The sequence below is a fragment of the Eublepharis macularius genome, chromosome 7 (assembly GCF_028583425.1).
Source record: "Eublepharis macularius isolate TG4126 chromosome 7, MPM_Emac_v1.0, whole genome shotgun sequence".
Classification (NCBI taxonomy): domain Eukaryota; kingdom Metazoa; phylum Chordata; class Lepidosauria; order Squamata; family Eublepharidae; genus Eublepharis; species Eublepharis macularius.
Genome location: NC_072796.1, coordinates 94,693,824 through 94,713,782, shown reverse-complemented (window position 1 = coordinate 94,713,782; position 19,959 = coordinate 94,693,824). Strand labels below are relative to the sequence as shown.

At 44.2% G+C, this 19,959-nt stretch overlaps 2 protein-coding genes across 8 annotated transcripts in view; one reads left to right on the top strand and one right to left on the bottom strand.

Moving 5' to 3' along the window:
• Window positions 1–120, bottom strand: part of CSPP1 (centrosome and spindle pole associated protein 1) — a 69,020-nt gene extending 68,900 nt beyond the window's left edge. For all 6 annotated transcript variants that reach the window (XM_054985059.1, XM_054985065.1, XM_054985062.1 and 3 more), the window contains exon 1: window positions 49–120. The gene's annotated coding sequence lies outside the window, so the exon portion shown is untranslated. The remainder of the gene's footprint in view (window positions 1–48) is intronic.
• Window positions 121–240: 120 nt separating this feature from the next.
• Window positions 241–13,165, top strand: COPS5 (COP9 signalosome subunit 5). Of its 2 annotated transcripts, XM_054985056.1 has the most exons (9): window positions 241–389; window positions 1,048–1,357; window positions 2,150–2,384; window positions 3,158–3,286; window positions 3,943–4,008; window positions 6,058–6,143; window positions 7,024–7,135; window positions 8,785–8,933; window positions 12,806–13,165. In XM_054985056.1, exons 2-9 carry the CDS (start codon window positions 1,206–1,208, stop codon window positions 12,888–12,890), a joined length of 1,014 nt encoding a protein of 337 aa, XP_054841031.1. In that variant the 5' UTR covers window positions 241–389; window positions 1,048–1,205; the 3' UTR covers window positions 12,891–13,165. The 2 variants fall into 2 exon arrangements, with proteins under 2 accessions (XP_054841031.1, XP_054841032.1); XM_054985057.1 differs by lacking the exon at window positions 241–389 and having other exon boundaries at window positions 634–1,357.
• The last annotated feature ends 6,794 nt before the right edge of the window (window positions 13,166–19,959 follow it).

Genomic DNA, 19,959 nt, shown 5'->3' with positions numbered 1-19,959 from the left:
GGGAGGGAGGGGGGAATCCTTCAGGAGAGTTGCCGTCGCCAAACCTACCACTGTTGTGCGGGCCCAGCCTGCCGACGGGTTGTCAAGCCACGACTCCCGCCGCCTTTCTCGGCCGCTGACTGAAGCCCCTCTGGCTCCTCGGGGAGGAGCCAACTTAACGGCGGCAGCGAGGCCAAAGGGAAGCAGCCTGCAACGCCTCCCTCCGCCTCTTGGAGCAATCGTCGCCTTGCAGGGGAGGAGATGGGTTTGGAACTTGAGCGACGTTTGTGTTTGTGTGTGTAAGAAAAGGGCGATTGTGAAGCTCCTCGGTGTGTGCGAGACCTGCTTGGGATTACTGAGCAGCAAAACCGTCTCCACTGTCAACAGCGGTCTCCACAGCTAACCCCGAAGTAAGCCCCGCTGCCTTCGAGTATGGTAGCGACAATGGGTCCTCTGCCCTATTTAGGATTTCCGCGTTCCCAGAACAGCGCGCCGAAAAAAGGGAAGCCAAAGGGCCTGCAGCCGGATTTCTCGGGGAAAGTCTCCGGCGTTGTGTGGCCGTCCCTTTAAGAGGCGTGGAAACGGCCTTTAAATACCCCGAATGCCCTCGTATTCCGTACTTCAGCACAGTATTAGGTGGGCAGCCGCGTGGCGCCCTAGAGACCAACTCGATGTCCCGGGTCTGAGCTTCCCAGAGTCGGAGCGCCTTTCTTTAAATACAGGGAGGAGCGGAGAGCCTTTCTATTCCAGTCCGGAAGGGGGAAGGGCTGTAAAGCACCGCTTGGTGAGAGCTGGGGTTAGATTTCAAGGGACTAGAGCTCCAGTCCTACTTTCATCTGAAGGAGGGAGCTTCCTTATATGCTGAAAATTGTGTTCCTTATATCCTGAAAATCCTGCTGTCCTAAATGCAGAAGAATCCGAGCCGCAATGTGTGTGTTATGTGCCTTGCTGTTCAGTCACTTCCGACTTTGCAGAAGCCGCCCCAACGTCGAGTTTCGATTTTTACCGGAAGTTCAGGCCCATTCTTTTCCCCCGGCAGGACCCGCTCATTCCTTTGCTTTTCCCTAGGGGGTGGGGTTAACGGAAGGCGTCAGCGAGCGGGCGGAACCGTCCTTGCGCGTAGCTGCTGTCCCCCGCTTCTTTGGTCCGGCGCTGTTGCTGTAGGCCGGGAGGCTTAGACTGAGGCGAGAGGAGCCCTGCTTGGCTCCGGCTGAGGAGCCGGTGAGATGGCGGCTGCCGGCCCGTCTGGGAGTGGAATGGCCCAGAAGACCTGGGAACTGGCGAACAACATGCAGGAGGCGCAGAGCATCGACGAGATCTACAAATACGATCGCAAGCAGCAGCAGGAGATCCTGGCCGCCAAGCCCTGGACCAAGGAGTGAGTATGGGGGTGGGAGGGGGAGGCTTGCCTGCGGTAGGTTTCCCAAACCCCGAACATACTTGATAGCAGGAATAGGCCGGCGGGGAACAGGCAGCAGTTCTCTCATTGCCGTAATACGGGCTGTGAGGGTTTTAGCAGGAGATTCGGTGAGGAGGGAGGGAGGGAGGAAGAACAAGCAGAGCTTAGCAGCCAGAATGTCAGGGAGGGGGGGGGAGATGAAGATGAGTCCGAAGAAGATAAAAACGAAGACTCTTGTGTCACCAGGTACACACTATGATCTCTTCATTTTGGTCATTGAAAAAAAAGAGAGGAACATGTTTCTAAGTTAGATGTAACTGTCTCAAAATAAAAATACTGATAGCCAATATAATGTGTTTTGCCCCCTGCTGTAAAGACAAGACTCTGCTGAGATGGAAGAAGCAGTTCACACGTTTTAGAAGTGCCTTTTCAATTTTCTGTATTCATGTAAGCATTGCTGCATTTTATGGCCTTCTCCACAAATCCGAGATCTAAACAATTATTTGATTGTTTAAGTTAAGGGGCAAGGGAGTAGAGTTTTGATCCTGGATTTCCTGTACCCAAATGCAACACTTTCCACTGTACCATAAAGGCCAACTACTAAATAAAAGATACTGCACTCTTGAAACCACTTGCCGTTTTATTCTTGATAAAACTGGGTTAAAATAAACAGTCTTAGGTTTCTTAATGGTACTTTATATTTCTATTATTTTCTTTTCCTGTCATAAAGCTGCAAATAAAATACCAATGTTTATGGTCTTTTCATTACAGCCACCACTATTTCAAGTACTGCAAAATCTCTGCTCTGGCCCTTCTGAAGATGGTCATGCATGCTAGGTCAGGAGGAAATTTGGAAGTGATGGGCTTAATGCTTGGAAAAGTGGATGGTGAAACTATGATCATCATGGATAGTTTTGCTTTACCAGTGGAAGGCACTGAAACACGAGTGAATGCCCAGGCTGCTGCATATGAATATATGGCTGCATATATAGAGAATGCAAAGCAGGTAAAAAGAGAAAAATGGTTCTTTTTAGCAGTTCAGGAGTGATTAAAGTGTCTTAAAATTACATCGAGAATAAGTGACAACCACTGAACAATGCAGGTTGCCTTTGAACCTCCTCGTGGCATCGTTACAACATTAGGAATAGTTTAAAGTCAAACTGAATTTTGCAAAAGCCTTTCTCCTAGTGTTCATGAAAAGTATTTAATGCTTGTTCTACATGTTACTGCTGTCCCTCTATATGCATTGCTACATTTTTTCATTTTGGGTGCATTGTTAAGTATTTACTTATTTATTTCCTTATAGCCTTCCTTTCCAGTGAAACTCTAAGCAGACTTTCATTCTTAGGCATTTGGAAAACAATAATGGTGAACTCTTACAACTTAGTAAAGAGTCCAGTAGCACCTTGAAGACTAACCAACTTTATTGTAGCATAAGCTTTTGAGAACCACAGTTCTCTTTGTTTGCAACTACATTTTGCAACTACAGACTAACACGGCTAACTCCTCTGGATCTTACAACTTAATTTCTGCTTTTGAAAAACAGGACTGGGGCAAAGTTATTAACATTGTTTCTCTGCTTGCGGCCTTCCCAGAGGCACTTGGATGACTGTCTGGGAACAACTTGCTGTATTATGCGGACTTTTTGTCTGATCCAGCAGAATTTGTCTTGCAGTTTTTATTTTGGAACACAACCTGTAGTTTGTTATATGACCAATAGAGGGCAGTGATTACATTGATAAAATTCTTTTAACAATGTGCTCCCCCAACTTTGTTTAGGTTGGCCGTCTAGAAAATGCAATTGGCTGGTACCACAGTCACCCTGGCTATGGCTGTTGGCTTTCAGGCATTGATGTCAGTACCCAGATGCTTAATCAGCAATTTCAAGAACCATTTGTGGCTGTGGTTGTAAGTATGGTATTGGAACAGGCAATCACACCAATGAAATATTAAATATCAAAATACCTGAAATTGTATTGGTGTGAAAATATTGGATGTCTTTTCTTCATCATGGCTTTTTTAAAGGAATGTTCAAAAGAATTATGTGTACTGTGGTACTCTTTCTTCTTGACAGATTTAATTTATTTATTATATTCTTTATAATTAGCCTTCTGAGCCATAACCTAGCTGCACCTTTTTGTGTTGATTCATGCCAAAATGAATGGGACTCAACTGATCAAGCCAATATTTACAGAAGCACTTTCTAACATGTAAAATTAGATTTACATTGGAATGCCTTCCACGCTGTAAAAATTCCCTTTTAGTCAATTCAGCTGGGTTTGTTGGAACAGTTGCTTGAGCTCTACATCGTTAGTATCTCCAAATCTTGTTTGTACTGATTAGCACAGGAGTTGGTTATTTTGAAGTGCCATATATATAGATAATCCTAAGAAGCTGAGTCTAAAATTTGAGAGAAAGGGAAGAAGTAGGAAACTAAGGGGTTATGACATGGAAAATGGTACATTTGGGGACTTTAGGGTTAAAAAATTAAATGTGAGCTGGAGTTCTGAAAATGGCATTCCATAAGTTCATTCTGTACAATAATTTTCAAATTGTTTTTACAGATTGATCCAACAAGAACAATATCTGCAGGAAAAGTAAATCTGGGAGCTTTTAGGACATATCCTAAGGTAATGTGTTTATTCCATAACCAAATTAATACGATAAAGGTGTTATCACACTTGTTACTCCACTCCCAGACATTTCTGCTTGCATAGTGGTATACCCATCTGAGAGACTTGTAGCAAGTCTGTGGACTGAGAATTCAGGATGCCAAGAATGGTGTAATTCTTCTTAGTATTGCACTGATATTTAGATTATACTATATATACTGTTCTGAACTTGGCTTCTGTGCAGATCAAAAAACCCAGAGAATGGGGCCAGGTACAGATGGGTTTGGGGTGGGTGGGTTTGCACACCCCAGAGAGCATCCAGTTTTTAGAGAAAATTACAAAAAATGTAATTTTGGGGGGGACAGACCAAGATCTTTTGATGCTTCTTCACAAGATCTTGGTTGCCATTTTGAGAGGGGGGCTGGGTGAGGGAGGAGGAGCAAGAGCTGCTCCTGAGTAGGGACACCGATGCTGTAGGTAGGTGGAGGAGTGGGAGTAGTCTCCCTGCCCCTGTAGTATGAGCCAGGCAGGTGGAGGTGTTGGCCCTGCAGGTGGGCAGGAGGACTACTGGGAGCTGCAAGCAGAGGAGTGGGGAGCAAAGGCTGCTGCTGCCTGGGGCAGGGGGAGGGTAACTACTTTAGAATCCTTTAGGAGGTGAGAATGCACCAGGAGACATGCTTTTCATAGTTCTTCTGCTATTCTAACATTTATTCAAAATGAAAATGTAACCATCAACACGCAGAAGGATTGCAATCATTTGTTCCTTATACTCACACACCCATACTTTGGTTGGGCATCCCATGTAAGGCTGCATGACAGGAGAATTGTGGTGCACTACAGTGTCAGGTCAGTGCTGGTGGATGACCATCTCTGATTTAATTTAATCTTGGTCTCTCGGTTTGGTCCCGTGGCCTCCCTCCTTTTAGGGGCTGGTGTTTTAGCAGCACATGGTTGAAACCAGTCAGCCTGCAAGCTTAGAACTCCCTAACTCATTGCTGACTTGTAAGAGACTCATGCTTGTCCATCCTTGCTGAGCTCCTCTCTTAACACCTGGGGTGCTGAATCTGCCTTTCCCCATCATGCAGTTTGCTCTTCTTGTCTTGTGATCTGAGCAGGCTGACTTGTGTTCCCTCATCTTGTACTTGTTAACTTTGCTATTTTCTGTTCAGCCTTTCTAGGTCTTTTTTGGCTCTTTCACAGTCACTTGCCCTGTCATTCACCATTCTGCTCAGTCAGGGAGTTACAAAGGTTAACAATTGAGGCTGTAATTCATTTATAGGTTATATTGATTATGTTGATCACAGCCTTTCCCAGCAGAGAAATGACAGAAAACAAATGTTAAGATTCTGGAGCATATTGTCTTTGGTCAGATAAAAACAGCCTTCCTTAATAGTTTGCTTTAGGTAATGATATCTTTGTGTCCCGTGGCATAAGTGCCCCGTTGCATTCAGTTGGTTTTATGTATGCTTGAATAGAGAGACAAGGAACTTGATGTGTTCTCTCCATTTGAAGTCTCCAGCTGGGGTCACTCCTGTTGTATGCCTCCCTTGAAAAGTGATTGGAAATTATTGGGCTTTTTAACTCGCCCATATTTCAGGGATATGCATATTATTGTAGTTGATAGGTTGCAGCCAGTCCACCAGATCTGCCATGGTTCCTAACAGCCCTTCAGCTTGCAGGGGGAGGGGGGAGTAGGAAATTGCCCAGGAAGAGGAGGTAACAAAGATCCATTCTGTGGGCAGAGCTCAGCTGGCAGTTTTCTGGATTCAAGCCTATGTATCTTAATCTTTGTGTATTGAGGGGTTTGGAAAAGGCATGCCATAGGAAACCGGTTTTGTACTGAAGAAAGTCCATTTCTGGCTAGCAAGAAAAAATAGTATGCCTTTTACACTCTTGGTCAAACAAGTGTAGATAGCAGTCAGTTTCTGAGCTCAGTACAACTAGTTTCCCATACATCTTCCTGATATTGTTTTTGTTCAGATTAGACATTTAAAACATTTAGACAGAACTTTAAAATTCTGAATCATGTATTAGCGTTATAACTTCAGTTTTATATTTATCATTCAGGGCTACAAGCCTCCTGATGAGGGCCCTTCTGAATATCAGACTATCCCGCTTAATAAAATAGAAGATTTTGGAGTACACTGTAAACAGTAAGTAACACTTTTGTGATACAAAGATTTCAGAATGTTGTCCACTTTGGGAAAGGGTAAAAATCGGGTCTTGAACTTACCTAAGACCCACAGACTTTTGCTTACTGGTTAGCAGAGTTATGTATTTGGGTTTTATTTTGAGAGTTTTTTTAGTTTGCTCAATTCTGTTCAGGTTGTGATTATATTTCAGTGTCACTTTCCACAATAAATCAATGATAATATTTGGTTTGGGGTATAAGACTATTGAAGAATACTTCATGAAATTAGGTGTGATCAGGATTTATTAATTTGGGGCAGAATGTAAAACTGGATCAATTTCTATCCCATTTGTTGCGGAGGGGTACGGGCTGGAACTTCCGTTTGCCTTGGCTATGAGTTGGCTTTTTATATGCCCCAAAACTTGTTGCTGCCTCCTTTCCAGATACTCTGTCCTTTAATATATGATTGTCATTTTATTGTATTTCTTCGTACAAGGCAAGTTACTTTGAAGATCTGACTAATGTAAAATTGGAATAGAAATGTTTAACTTTTTTTTTAAAGTATGTTCCCTTCCAAAAAAATTAGCATAGGTCTACAGGTTTGTCACAGTAAACATCTAAAAGGTGGCAAATAATAGGAGTGTTATCCTGCAAAAAAGTCTAGAGCAATCTTTACTTAAATTAATAAGTAAAGGTGGCTTGTAAATGGCCCTCTAAACACTTCTATATGGGACTAGTCTTTGTGTTCTTTAGGACATTCCTTAGACAAAATGAAAGTATTGTTCTTTCTTGGTCATGTTAGTGCCCTCATTTTTTTATCTATGAGAGTTTTTTTAAATGTATTTTCATTTAAGTGGGCTAACTTTAACAAGGTGCTTCATATGTTCTCTGTTATGAAACAGGTATTATGCTTTAGAAGTCTCCTATTTCAAATCCTCTTTGGATCGAAAGTTGCTTGAACTTCTGTGGAACAAATATTGGGTGAACACTCTTAGTTCATCTAGTTTGCTTACTGTGAGTATCTTTGTAATTTTTTTTTAAATTTTATTGGTGAGTTTATATTTCATATTTAATACATTCATTCCCATCATATCTAATTTACTCTAACCCCCACCCTTTCCTCCCCCCTCCTTATCGACTTCCAACAGCTTTCCAACCCTTAACCCTTCTTATTATTTAACTTGACTTCACTTATATTCTTCTGTAACACATATATCGTAATATTTCTTACTCTAAGCATATTCAAATTGTTTTATATATATACTATATTAAAATCACTAATCCACCAATGTATCCATTTTACTCTTCCTTGATTAAACTCTATATTCTAGGTAAAATTTACTTAAACATAATACTAGCTTAGATTGTAATAATTAAATCCCCCCTTAATGGTAAAGTCGCTTATCTCTTCTGTTTACAACATCACATTTTAATAATTCTCAAACTGCCACAGTTCTCCCTTCACATCCCATTTTTTTTATAAATATTGTTTCAATTTCCCCCAGTCAGCAATAAATTGTCCTGGATCAAGATCTTTAAGTTTTCTTGTCATTTTGTCCCTCTCCGCCATGTACAGCAATTTATAAATCCAATCTTCTGTAGTTGGTATTTCTTGTATTTTCCATTTCTGCGCGTACAAAAGTCTTGCTGCTGTGGTCATATAAAATAACAATGTTCTGTACTGCACTGGAACACCTTCCATTCCCAAGTTCAGTAGCAACAATTCTGGGTTCTTATTTATTTGGATTTGTAAAATTTCATTAATTGCTTCAATTATCTCCCCAGTATTGCTTAGCTACCTCACAAGTCCACCACATATGATATAATGACCCTTCGTGCTTTTTACATTTCCAACATTTGTCTGACATGTTAGTGTTCCCTAGCGCAATCTTCTTTGGTGTTAGATACCATCTATAGAGTATCTTTGTAAATTCTATGGGTGACCCAAAACTAACGCAAAAGCTTTGATGCACTTCTTCCTTTCTGTTAGACAAGATAATCAAAAGCAATGGGAAGAAATTTGGTACAATGGGACTGCAAAATATAAAGAGGTCTGTGTTGTAAATCAAAGAAGTATGTACAGTATATGCAGTGCTTTTTTTCAGCAGGAACGCGGTGGAACGGAGTTCCGGAACCTCTTGAAAATGGTCACATGGCCAGTGGCCCCGCCCCCTGCTCTCCAGACAGAAGGGAGTTTAGATTGCCCTGCACGCCGTTCAGCGGTGCAGAGAGCAATCTAAACTCCCCTCTGGAGAGCAGGGGCCGGGGCTACTGGCCATGCAACCATTTTCTCCGAGGGCAACCCACTGAGTTCCGCCACCTCTTTTCCCAGAAAAAAAGCCCTGAGTATATGTATAGCAGGAAGCAGTCTTGTTGAGTTAGGGATCAATTCATAAGCATCTGCTTAATTTATCTCCCACAAAACATTTAATTTTGTTAAGGGTGGCTGCTTTTTTACATTCTGTGATTGTCATAGTTGTCACAGGTCTCACTAAGCTTAGAATCAAGTTACAGTTTTCTGTGGTAAATAGCAATTGAGTTGTCTGAAGCACAAAGCACAGCCTATCATTTTGTAAAGATGTTTTCATGTTGGGTTACTGGCTCAGCATGTATTGTTCCAAATAACAGCATAATGACAAATATATATATTCTTCCAAATGCAGAATGCAGACTATACCACTGGGCAAGTTTTTGATCTGTCTGAAAAACTAGAGCAGTCGGAAGCACAGCTAGGCCGAGGAAGCTTCATGTTGGGTTTAGAGTCCCATGACAGAAAGTCAGAGGACAAATTAGCTAAAGCAACAAGAGACAGGTAAGGCCATCACCATTTTGGAGTTTGTTCAAGGAAAAGAGATTTTGTCACTGTGATGTAAGCTCTGCAGTATAGATGTTTGTAACAAACGTCTTAGATCTATGTTCCTGCCACCATCTTTGAAATCAAAGGTAAAAAGATGTTAACTATTATCTGATTCTTGGCAGTGTGGTTACTGAAAGAAATTACATAATAACTAAATATATAACCCCGTCTCTTTGATTTGGGCCTCTGTGATATACTCCCAAATATTCCATTTTTGTAAATTGCCACAGTAATTATTTTTCTACTTTTAGAGTTTGTGTATTGTTGCCTCACATTTTCACAACACATTCCACATCACTGTTTGATACAGAGTAGCTAAAAATCAGTACGGGCTGATGCAGTGGACCAGAACCTAAAGAGGCCCTAAAGAGGACTTCCTGTGTGCACAAGGCCAAAGCAGATTTTCCCTTCCTGGGACAGTCCCCTTGTGCACTGCTGCTGTGGAGGATCTCTCCCAACTTTTAGCACTGCTGTTTTCCTTGGGGGCAAATGAGGCTGTAGCTGGAAGGAAAGAACTTCAGATCTTAGCTTTTATAAATCATGAGTGATACTTCATCACAAACTATTCTATGTAGGTGGTAGGAATTTGTCTCCAACAGTTCCAATTAGGTTTTTTTTTAATGTAGACACTTGCATCAGCTTGGCTTATTTTAGTTACTTGCTGCAATTTTTAAATGCTCTTCTCACAGAGATCTTAGAGTGGTTGGACTTTGGGTCCTAGTGAACACATTCGCTGAGTTTACAGTTATAAATGTTTGTTTAAAGCATTTCAGCCCCTCTTCCACTAATTGTTTCCCATGCAGTGTACATTGCTGTATGAACTCAAAAAGAAGGTGACTCTGAATGTAAGATGATCCCCCCCCCCCAAAAGAAATAGTTTTACACACTCCTAAAAAAATTTTTGACTGGACGTAACTAACTTGTATGTGAATGTAAAATGACCCCCCTCTGATTTTTGATGAGACTCTAGAGAAAAACCTACTTGCATTGGAGGAAATATTGTACTTAAAACCGTATAAAGAAGTACCAAATAAAGGCAAGCTTTTATAGCTAAAAAAACGGGAAAAATTACATTCAAACCCATAAAAACATCCATATATCTAGGATAATTTCATAGTGGAGGATGTAACTCCCAGTCAGTTAGAGATTTATACGGTTATAACCAGCATCCAGAAACAAACAGGGAATCAGAGCGAATCTTTAACCATGCAGAAAATACAAACACTCTAGGTTCATAAGTAATATTTTAATCCACCCAGGATGTCACCAGTCTATGAATAACTTTGATGAGGTCATAATGTTCCAAAAAAGAACTGAGTTGGTATGTACCAACTAAAATTGGTGAAAGGAGTATTGTGGCCACAGAAGCCACTTAAGCTTAATAAAGTCAAGTTTAGAAACACCCCCAGACTATGAACCGATTTCTGAAAGGCAAGAATTCCTTTAAGCCGCGTGCAAACAGTAACTCCATCTTGGTTGGACTGAGCAATGATCTTCACTGGGGAAGTACATTGCTATTGATTCTCCAGGACATGTCAGCAGTTTTTGGAACCATCAGCAATGGTATTCTGGCATTTATGATATGGAGTCAACCATGCTGTGCTACATGAAATCTGAAATTGTCCAGGGGTTTGGACAACTACCAGTATATGGATGACCCCCTTCTCCTTAACAGCTGAAACAGGGAAGCCTGTGGAAGTCCTGAATAAGTACCTGGAGAAGGTAATGGGATGGATGAGCGCTAATAAACTAAAGCTCAATCCAGACAAGACTGAGGTGCTGTTGATCAATGACAAAGCCACTCCTGGAGGGGGTTGCACTGCCAGCATGTTTTGGAGGGAGTATTTATTTCATTTGTAACCTACTTTTCTCCCCACTGAGGGCCCAAAACTTACATATTTCTTTTCTCCATTTTTATCCTCATAACAGCTCAGTATGAGTTGTGATGTAGTGGTTAGAGTGTCAGACTAGGATTGGAGAGACCCTGGTTCAAATCCCCACTCTGCCATGGAAGTTTACTGGGTGACTTTAGCCAGTCACACTAATCTGCCTTACAGGGTTGTTGCAAGGATAAAATAAAGGATAGAGGGATCATATCACTTCTGTGTTGAAAGATCTGCATTGGCTATGCATCTGTTTCCGGGTACACATCAAAGGGCTGGTTCTTACCTATAAGACTTTGAATGGCTTTGACCTGGGGAACTTGAAGTACTGCCTCCTCCCATGTTCTCCAGCTGCCAAGCTCATATCCTTCTCTGAAGCCCTGTTGCTTGTGCTCCTGCTTTCAGAAATAAAATGGGTGACATCCAGAAACGGCTTTTTCTGCACCTCTCTTGGTGTCTACTTTACTTTCTTCTATGTAGGTGCCAGGCGAAAAAATTTCTCTTTACTCAGGCTTTTAACTAGGTGATGCCATCTTTTTGTTGTTTTATGGCCTGATCCTAGTCCGAATATTGTTTTATTAATCTCACTTCAGATTGCTCTCCATTATTTTACGTTCTTTTATGCTTTGACTTTCTTTTAGTAATGTTTTTATTGTTTTGTTGTTACTGACTGGATTATATTTTTACTTTTGGGGGGGACTTTCACTGTAGATTTTGTTTTGTTTTGTTGAGAGCCACCATGAGCAGATCTGTCTTAATTTTTTTAAATAAATTTTAAAAATCAAGCGCTGGTTCTCATCTAACCCATTACTGACTCTGGGGACCTGATGACACATCCCTCTAAAACTCTAGAAAAGGTCTCTCAGTTGTTTTGTGTGAAAGTTAAAGGGCATAGGGGTAAGTAGAGTACCAAAGTACTCATTAATGTAAGTGCCAAGAGGAAAATTTTCCCAGTCCTGTCTTCTGGTGGTAACAGTATTAGCAGAAGTACTGGAAAACAGCCAGTCTATTATGCAGTCCAGAAGAAGTGATGGTTGATGTTATTGAAGCTGCAGAGAGAAAGTTCCAGAAGAATAACCAGTTTTCGCTTCTTTTGTGTAACTGCTGGCATAGGTGGCTTGTAGTTACACCATTAGGGGACTTACACCCGTCTAAACACATGTGGATTTAGAAGGGTTAACTCTGTTTAGGATTGTAGTGAGAGACAGTTTCAAGACCATACTGAAAGCTGGACTACAATAGAGCCAAATAATGTTTTCCAACCACAACTACAGCTAAGCAGCCACCTCACATTTGATTACAGCTTGCCTGCAGAGGTCAGGAAGGCTTCCATGCTTCTGTCATTCCACTGAATATGCAAAACTGTAATTTTCTGGAGGGCATTTACAGTAGCAGAACAGAATAAGCCAGGAGGATGCCTTTATAAAATAAAGATAAAGAATAAAATATTGCAATGATTATTTTAGATATTAACTTTGCCATATTGTCTTCTGCCTTTGTAATTTCACTTACTACACTCTTTACACTATACCTTGCCTTAGGCAGGTGGTTGATCACATTGTCTTAATTCTGTACTATAGCATTGTTCACTGGATCTTATGCTGCATGAGTACATTGTTTTTATTCTGTAACCTGCCTTGAGTCTCAGTAAGAAAGGAGAACTATAAATAATAAAGTAAAATATAAATTTATTGGCATTATCAAATGCATAATATCTGAAACTGGACCCTTGAATCCAAAGAGTGCTTGAGTTTACCTTTTAAAGCAAGTACCTTCTGACAGTTGACTGACTGAATTGTTTTCCCTAGCTCTTCGTAGCTGGACAGTTGTGGAGATTCATGGGGTTATGGGCACCGTGGGCTTCTAAAGCAGATTAATAACTTGCAATACAGTGACAGAATTGCATTTAGCCAACTATTATTTATGTTTTTCTTTTTTCCTCAGCTGTAAGACCACCATAGAAGCAATACATGGATTGATGTCTCAAGTTATTAAGGATAAACTTTTTAATCAAATTAACATTGCTTGAAGAACATGACCAAGGTAGAGAAAAAATACCAACTTGGACTTTGTTCAGTTTGGAACTGAAGGCAGAATGGAAATCTTCAGTTAATTTGTAGTACTTTAAATCGTCTCTACCATCTCATTGCCCAGTTTTAGAACAGTGTTCTGAAATTTATTGTAACTGCTCTTTACCATAATTTTGGTTGTTGCTTCAAGAGAACAGTAAATGTGACTTACTGAATGATGAAGCTTTAGAATTTATCTCTTTGTCAATCTGCAATAAAGCTCTCTTAAGCATGATCAGCTGCTTTTTTCATTTTGCTTTGCTTAAATTTATCTCTGAATTTCATCTTTCTCCCTCTCTCCCCCTCATTTCCCTGTGCAGACTCTCAAGCCAAAAACTGTAAATTGTTAAGTCTCCTCTAGTCCATAATCTGTTCTTTCTCTGTCATACCAAGTATTAGAGCAGGGTTCTGTTCTGAAATCCAGACTTCCTCCCCCACACTCTAATACTGAACATGTTAGTTACAGCCTTCCATATAAGCCCTGATCTGTTATTTTGACTTCCTTGGACAGTATCTTCTATAACAGTGTGCAGTGCAGTCACTTTAGATGAGTTTTTCCCAACCCAGTTTTTACCCCACTCTCTCAAGGTCCCATACATTATTTCTGATCTTTCTGCCAAGCTCTTAGCACAGTTTATGACAATGTAACATGAATTCATAACACGATTAGATTGTATCTAGTGATTGTTCTGCTGGCACTAGAGCTTTCCTTTGGTAGAAGAGGCTTCATAGACTGGAGAAACAGAGTAGTCCGGTATAACCTACTCATACCTATGCACTAGAATTTAGCGTGAACTCTTTACACCTTGAAAGAAAACTCACCAAGTTTAAGTGATAGACATAATCAAAGGGGGTTTTCTGTTTTTAACCATGCAAACTTCTTAAATTACTTTAAAGTCGTGAAGTACATTTTAAAGCTTTGATCTGTCAGAAATGGTTGAATGGACTCTTAGGTGATTTTTTTATTCAAAATTCATCACACCACAATGAAATTGCTAATACAAAAATCTCAAATACCAGAGCTTTAGATTTGTATGAAAAATCTTCCAGAAACTGTCAAGCTGAGAAATATTTCTACCTGTTTGCATCTTAGTTAATTGAATGTATCTTTTTTCAACCCATTCAGAAAGCTTAGGTTGAGATATTTTATCCAGTATCTTGTGATGTCATTCTTGCTACTGCAACATGTTTTTACAATGACAGGATAAATACATTATTCTTCTTCAAAAAGTCCTCCAGAGTGAAAAGAATAACTATAGCAATTCATCTTTCTAACGTTGCATGGATACTAACCTGATTTTGAAGACTAATAGATAAATGTGTATGATGCCTTAGTCCAAATTAATCATATGGCAATAACTATCTTTGACATATGGCACCATTGCTAGCAAGTAAAGTGGATACTGGTGTGCTAAAAGTTGTCAGGGGTTAGATCCTACCTAAACTTTCCACTCATTGAAGGGGAGGTAATTTTTTATTCATTTCCACCTTCCCATTGCATGCCCCTATCTTGATCTTAAGTGATCTAATGACTTCTGAGGGTAAGATTTCAGGGGGCATGGCAGGCTATAGTGAAGTATGTGTAAAAACTGCTTTCCCCTTCCATTTGTGGAAATAGCTCCCATGAGTAGAAAATGTATGTTGGGTCTGAACTGTTCAGTATTTGTACTGTAGAAATCATGGGGGGGGGGGGGCGTTCTTTCAGAGATGCCTGCAATCCTAAAAAGGATTTTGTCCCAAAATATAGTTCTGTAACATTTGAAAATGAAGATAATTGGAATAGCCCCTTGTATTCTCTTTCCAAGTAGTTAAGGAAGTGAGCTTTCCCTCAATTGGCTCTAGCATTTACTTTCCCAATAGAAGACGAGCTCTGCTTTATTCCATTCCTCTCCATCAAATCTCTCTCTAACCTATTCCTGCCCAATATTTTAACTTATTAACAAAATTCCAACTCATTCTCCTCAGCCAAAAGTACTACATGCCCCTAAACATTTGATTCCTGTACATATTAGCAATTGTCACCCCAGGTCTGCAAATCTTAAATTTCCCAGAGGCCCAGCCTGGAGGGTCCAGCTGCAACTCTGCTTTGGTGTGTTTCATTGGTAAGCTTAGGTGGCATGGACGTTCAGGAAAGAGAATATATAAGGTACCATAAGGGTCTTACGGCACCTTAAAAACCAACACATTTATATTCGCGCAAGTGTTTGTGGAGCAGAGTTCTGTTTACAGAATGCAGCAGCTATGGACCCCAAAGCCTGACCACAGTTAATATTGTGTACTTAAGGGGCATAAACTGGCAAAGAGTGAGAGGGAAAGAGATCCATGAGGATTTAATGGATAGCTCAAAGAAAAATGTTAACTCAGTGTGAAGCAGTAGTTAAAAAGGTAAACTCTGAATTAAGGATTATTAGGAAGGATTGGAAATAAAATGCCTTTGTATACATCTGTGGTGTGGCCTCATTTGAATACTGTGTATTGTTCTGGTTAGTGTATCTTGAAAAGGATATTTCCAAACTGGAAAAAGTACGGAAGAGGGCAACCAGGACTATTAAAGGGTTGGAGCATCTTTCATTCCTATGAGGAAAGGCTGAAGAGTCTGAGACTTCAGTTTAGAAAAAAGACAAGGTGAGACAAAGGTTTATAATATTACAAATTTGGCCCCAAGAGGAACTTGCGGGGACAGGATTGTTGATTGCAGCAGGATCCTGCTGCTGCCCTGTTTGGCCACCCCATAATAGGGAAGCAGCAGCAGCTCCTCCTTCTCCACCTGTGTGCAACTTTGTAGTGGGGATGGCAGCAGCTGCCACTTCATCTTCCTCCTTTAGGCAGGCACGTCACACCTCCTCCCTCCTTTCCCCCCACACAGTGGCAGAGGAAGCCATGACTTCTATTCCTCACCCAACTGCCTGCAGCTTTGCTACCTCAGTAGGTGAACAAATGTGTTCCTTTACTCAAGCAATAATTAAACTGGGTACTTTAAACGATTATTAGACAGACTTATGGAGGACATGTCCATCAAAGCCACAGTGACTGAAGGGAATATCTGAATATCAGTTCTAGGAGGTAACATTAGGGGAAGGCCTTGGCATCCATGCAGTCTGTTGCTCCTCCAGGGCAACTTGTTGGCTACTGTGTGAAATATGCAGGAATAGGTGGACCACTGGTCTGATCCATCTAGTTACCTGTTTAAATAACTGCTATGGCTTTGAAAATTGTTAACAAGTTGAATTCAGTCCTGATCAATTGAAGCTGGATGAATGTAAGAAGCAAATGTTCATCTTCGTTCTTCTGTGCCTCCACACATGGGGACTGCGCAGGCGCAGGCCAGCCGCCGGAGAATTTTCTAGAGCTTCCATGGCTCCGAAGGGGCCGTTTGTCGCGCGCCTCAGCGACCGTTTTCCCGCCCAAACGGTCACGTGATCCTCCAGCGACCAACGGCCCCTTCCCTCAGTTCTCTTCTTGCCGCCGCTTGGAGAGAACGTGAGCTTCGTTGCTCTGTGCTTTTGTGCTTCGTACTTTACTCTAACTGATTGCTTGGCTTTTGACTTCGGACTTCGTGACCTCGACTATTCTTTGGATCTCGCTTTGGACTTTGACGTGGACTCGGTAATTTGACTCGGACTGTTTTTGACCCTTCTTTCGCGTGCCCCTGAAGATGGCCTCTACGGCTCTCTTCAAGCATTGCCTAAAATGCCACACTAAAATGGCCAAATCCGATGGCCATGATTTGTGCCTTTTTTGCTTGGGGGAGACCCACAATGTCTCGGCCTGTAGGATCTGCCAGGGTTTCACCAGCAAGGCCCGGCAGGATCGCAAGGCCCGGCTGAATTCCTCGCTGTGGCAGAAGGTCATGTCGGAGGGAACCCCGTTGCGTCCGTCCAAGGCCGGCCCTAGCCCCTCTGCCGAACGGCAATCACGAGCTGGCTCAGTGGCCTCCGCGAGGTCGGGGTCGAAACCGCGTCCCCCGAGTGCCTCGGCGTCGAGAGCGGCCTCTCCAGCGCAGGGACCGGTGCGGCCGCCCCGTAGCGCGTCATCTACCAGGTCGGATCCGAGACCAGCTTCGGAACCGAGGATCCTGGTACCGAGTCCCCGGTCGGAACCGACGACCGGTTCGATCCCGATCAAGGCGAAGAGGTCGAAGCCGAGGTCCCCTTCGAAGGCGAGGAGCGCGTCGGTTCCGAGGTCTTCTTCGGAACCAGCGAAGAAGAAGAAGAAGACCAAGCATCACCGGTCGCCGCGTCCCGCTCCTCAGGAGGAGGTCATCGTGCTTCCTCACACGCCTTCCCCTCATCTGGGCTCCCCGGAGCCAGAAGACATCTCCGTGCCGGTGCCGGATCCGATGGCCTTCGAGACGGTGCCCGCAGAATTCTCGTCGGGGCCGGAGCCGAGCCCGCGCCGTCGGAGCCGACCATCGCTTCCCCTTCGGTCGCCGAGGCTGGAACCGAGCCCGTCCCCTCGTCGGAGCCGTCCGTCGCCTGCCCGTCCGTCTCCACCTCCGGTCGGTCGTGAGCGGCATGGTTCCGGGGACAGTGTCCGATCAGTCCGGTCCGCTGCGTCCAGGCATCGACAGGCTTCCTACCTCCCCTCGCCATACCGTTGCCAATGGGAGGGGGCACCTGCGGGCTTCTCCGTGTCGGAACCGAGGCCTTCGACATCGAGGTCGGCGTGGGCTCCCCCTCCGCTCCCGGTTCCGGAATCCCAGCTCGGTTCCGATGAGGAGGATGTGGGGAGCTTTGGCGGCTACCAGTCGGAGTCCTGGTCCGAACCATCGCCGGCTGAGGAGCTAGTGCCATCGGCGGACTCGCCATTCGAGGACCTCCGCATCTACGCCGACCAGATGGCAAGGATGGCCAAGGCTCTCGAGATGGACATCTCTTCGGCAGTCCCCCAGACCAAGGACAAGCTCCTCAAACGTATTTACGGGGACAATCCGGCGTACGTTGGCTTCCCCATGCTCGAGGGTATTGAGGAGATTGTGGAGAAGGTGTGGCAGGTGCCCTGTGATCAACCTCCAACGTCCAAGCGCATCGAGCAGCTTTACAAGATCAAGCAGGGCACCTGGCCGGCGTTGGTGAAGCACCCTCCACCTTCCTCCTTGGTCACAGAGGAGTTCAACCCCCGACGATCGGGTCACTCCTCGGTGCCTGCCGATAAGGAGGGCAAGAAGCTGGATGCCATGGGCAGGCGCCAGTACATTGTCTCGTCACTGGGTCTGAGGATCGCCAACTACCAGACCATCATGGCAGGGTACCAGCTGTACCTCTGGGAGAAGTTGGCATCCTATACCCGAGACCTCCCTCCTGAGCAGAAGGCTGTGGTGTCCTTGCTGCAGACGGAGGCTGTGAGGCTGTCTAAGCAGCAGATGAACGCTGGGAGCCACGCTGCTGACACTGCTGCTAGGGGGATGGCGTCAGCGGTGGTCCTCAGGCGCCACTCTTGGTTGCGGTCGACGGCCCTGTCCCAAGAGGTGCGTTCCAGGGTGGAGAGCATGCCCTTTGAAGGGGACTCGCTGTTCTCCAAGTCCACCGACGAGACCCTGAAGAAGAAAAAGGAGGACAGGCAGACGGCACGGTCTTTGGGTCTGGCTCCAGCAGACAAGCCCTCCTCCAGGTCACGGTACGCTCCCCGGTCTGGCCCTTACCATTACCAGGGCAGGTACCAGCATCAGCGGCCGGGCTACCAGCAGTATCCTGCCTACCAGCAGCGGCCTTACCCTCCCGCACAACAGCAGAGGAGGCGTCGGCCCTTCAAGCCTCGTCAGGCACAGCAACCGGCCCAGCAGAAAGATCAGCAGGGCGCCGGGAGACAGTACTGACGGGTCACGCCAGCCGTATCCCCGAACTTTTCGGACAGACTTAGTCCACTCCTCTCTGAGTGGGAGTCAATAACATCTGACTCATGGGTCTTAACTATTGTTGAACTGGGATACGGGCTGGAGTTTGTTGAGCTGCCTAGATGCAGTTCACCCCTGACAGCTGTCAATAACACAATGGCCGAGCTGGATGCGGAGATCGTGTCGCTCTTGGCCAAGGGTGCTGTGGAAGAATTGCCCTATGGGGACTCTGTAAAAGGTTTCTTCTCTAGGTTCTTCCTGGTCCCTAAGAAGGATGGGGGCTTACGCCCCATTTTAGATCTGAGGGGCCTTAATGCCTTCCTCAAGGTGACCAAGTTCAAAATGGTAACGTTGGCGGCTGTGATCGCCTTGCTTAAACAGGGGGATTGGTTTGCGGTTCTTGACTTAAAGGACGCATACTTTCACGTGGGGATACGGAAGGAGCACAGGAAATACCTGAGCTTTGTTTACCGGCAAAGGGTTTTCCGGTATAAGGTGCTCCCCTTTGGCCTGTCTACTGCCCCACGAGTGTTCACTAAATGTGTGGCCCCAGTGGTTTCCTTCCTACGGGAAGCAGGCTGTACCATCTTTCCGTACCTCGATGACTGGCTCATCGTGGCTGAATCAGAGTCTAGGCTGGTACAGGACATTGCCTTGGTACTTAGCACTTGCCAACGCCTGGGGCTCCTGGTGAACTTGGAGAAATCCAAGCTGGTGCCCAACTGCAAGGTGTCCTACATTGGTGCACTGTTAGACTCTGTGGAGGGTAAGGCCCTGCTCCCCTTGGAGAGGGCTCGGTCCCTAAGGGGTCTAGTGTCCATGTTTAAAAGGAACCGGTTCCAGTCTGTGCGCACTATCCAGTGCTTACTAGGGCATATGGCAGCGGCCACCTCTGTGGTGCCTTTCGCTAGGCTGCGTATGCGCCCTCTCCAGAACTGGTTTGTGCGGAGGTACGATGCTCTGCTGCACCCTCCGTCCCTCAAATTCTCTATCCCGAGGGTCATCCTCTCCTCCTTGGACTGGTGGCTGTCTGATGACAACTTGTTTAGAGGGACCCCTTTTGGGTATCAGCACCATGACGTCACGGTTACCACTGATGCCTCTCTGTTGGGATGGGGGGCTTACTGTGGTGAGGTGTCTGTGCAGGATGTCTGGTCTGAGAGGGAAAAGACCCTCCATATCAATGTGCTTGAACT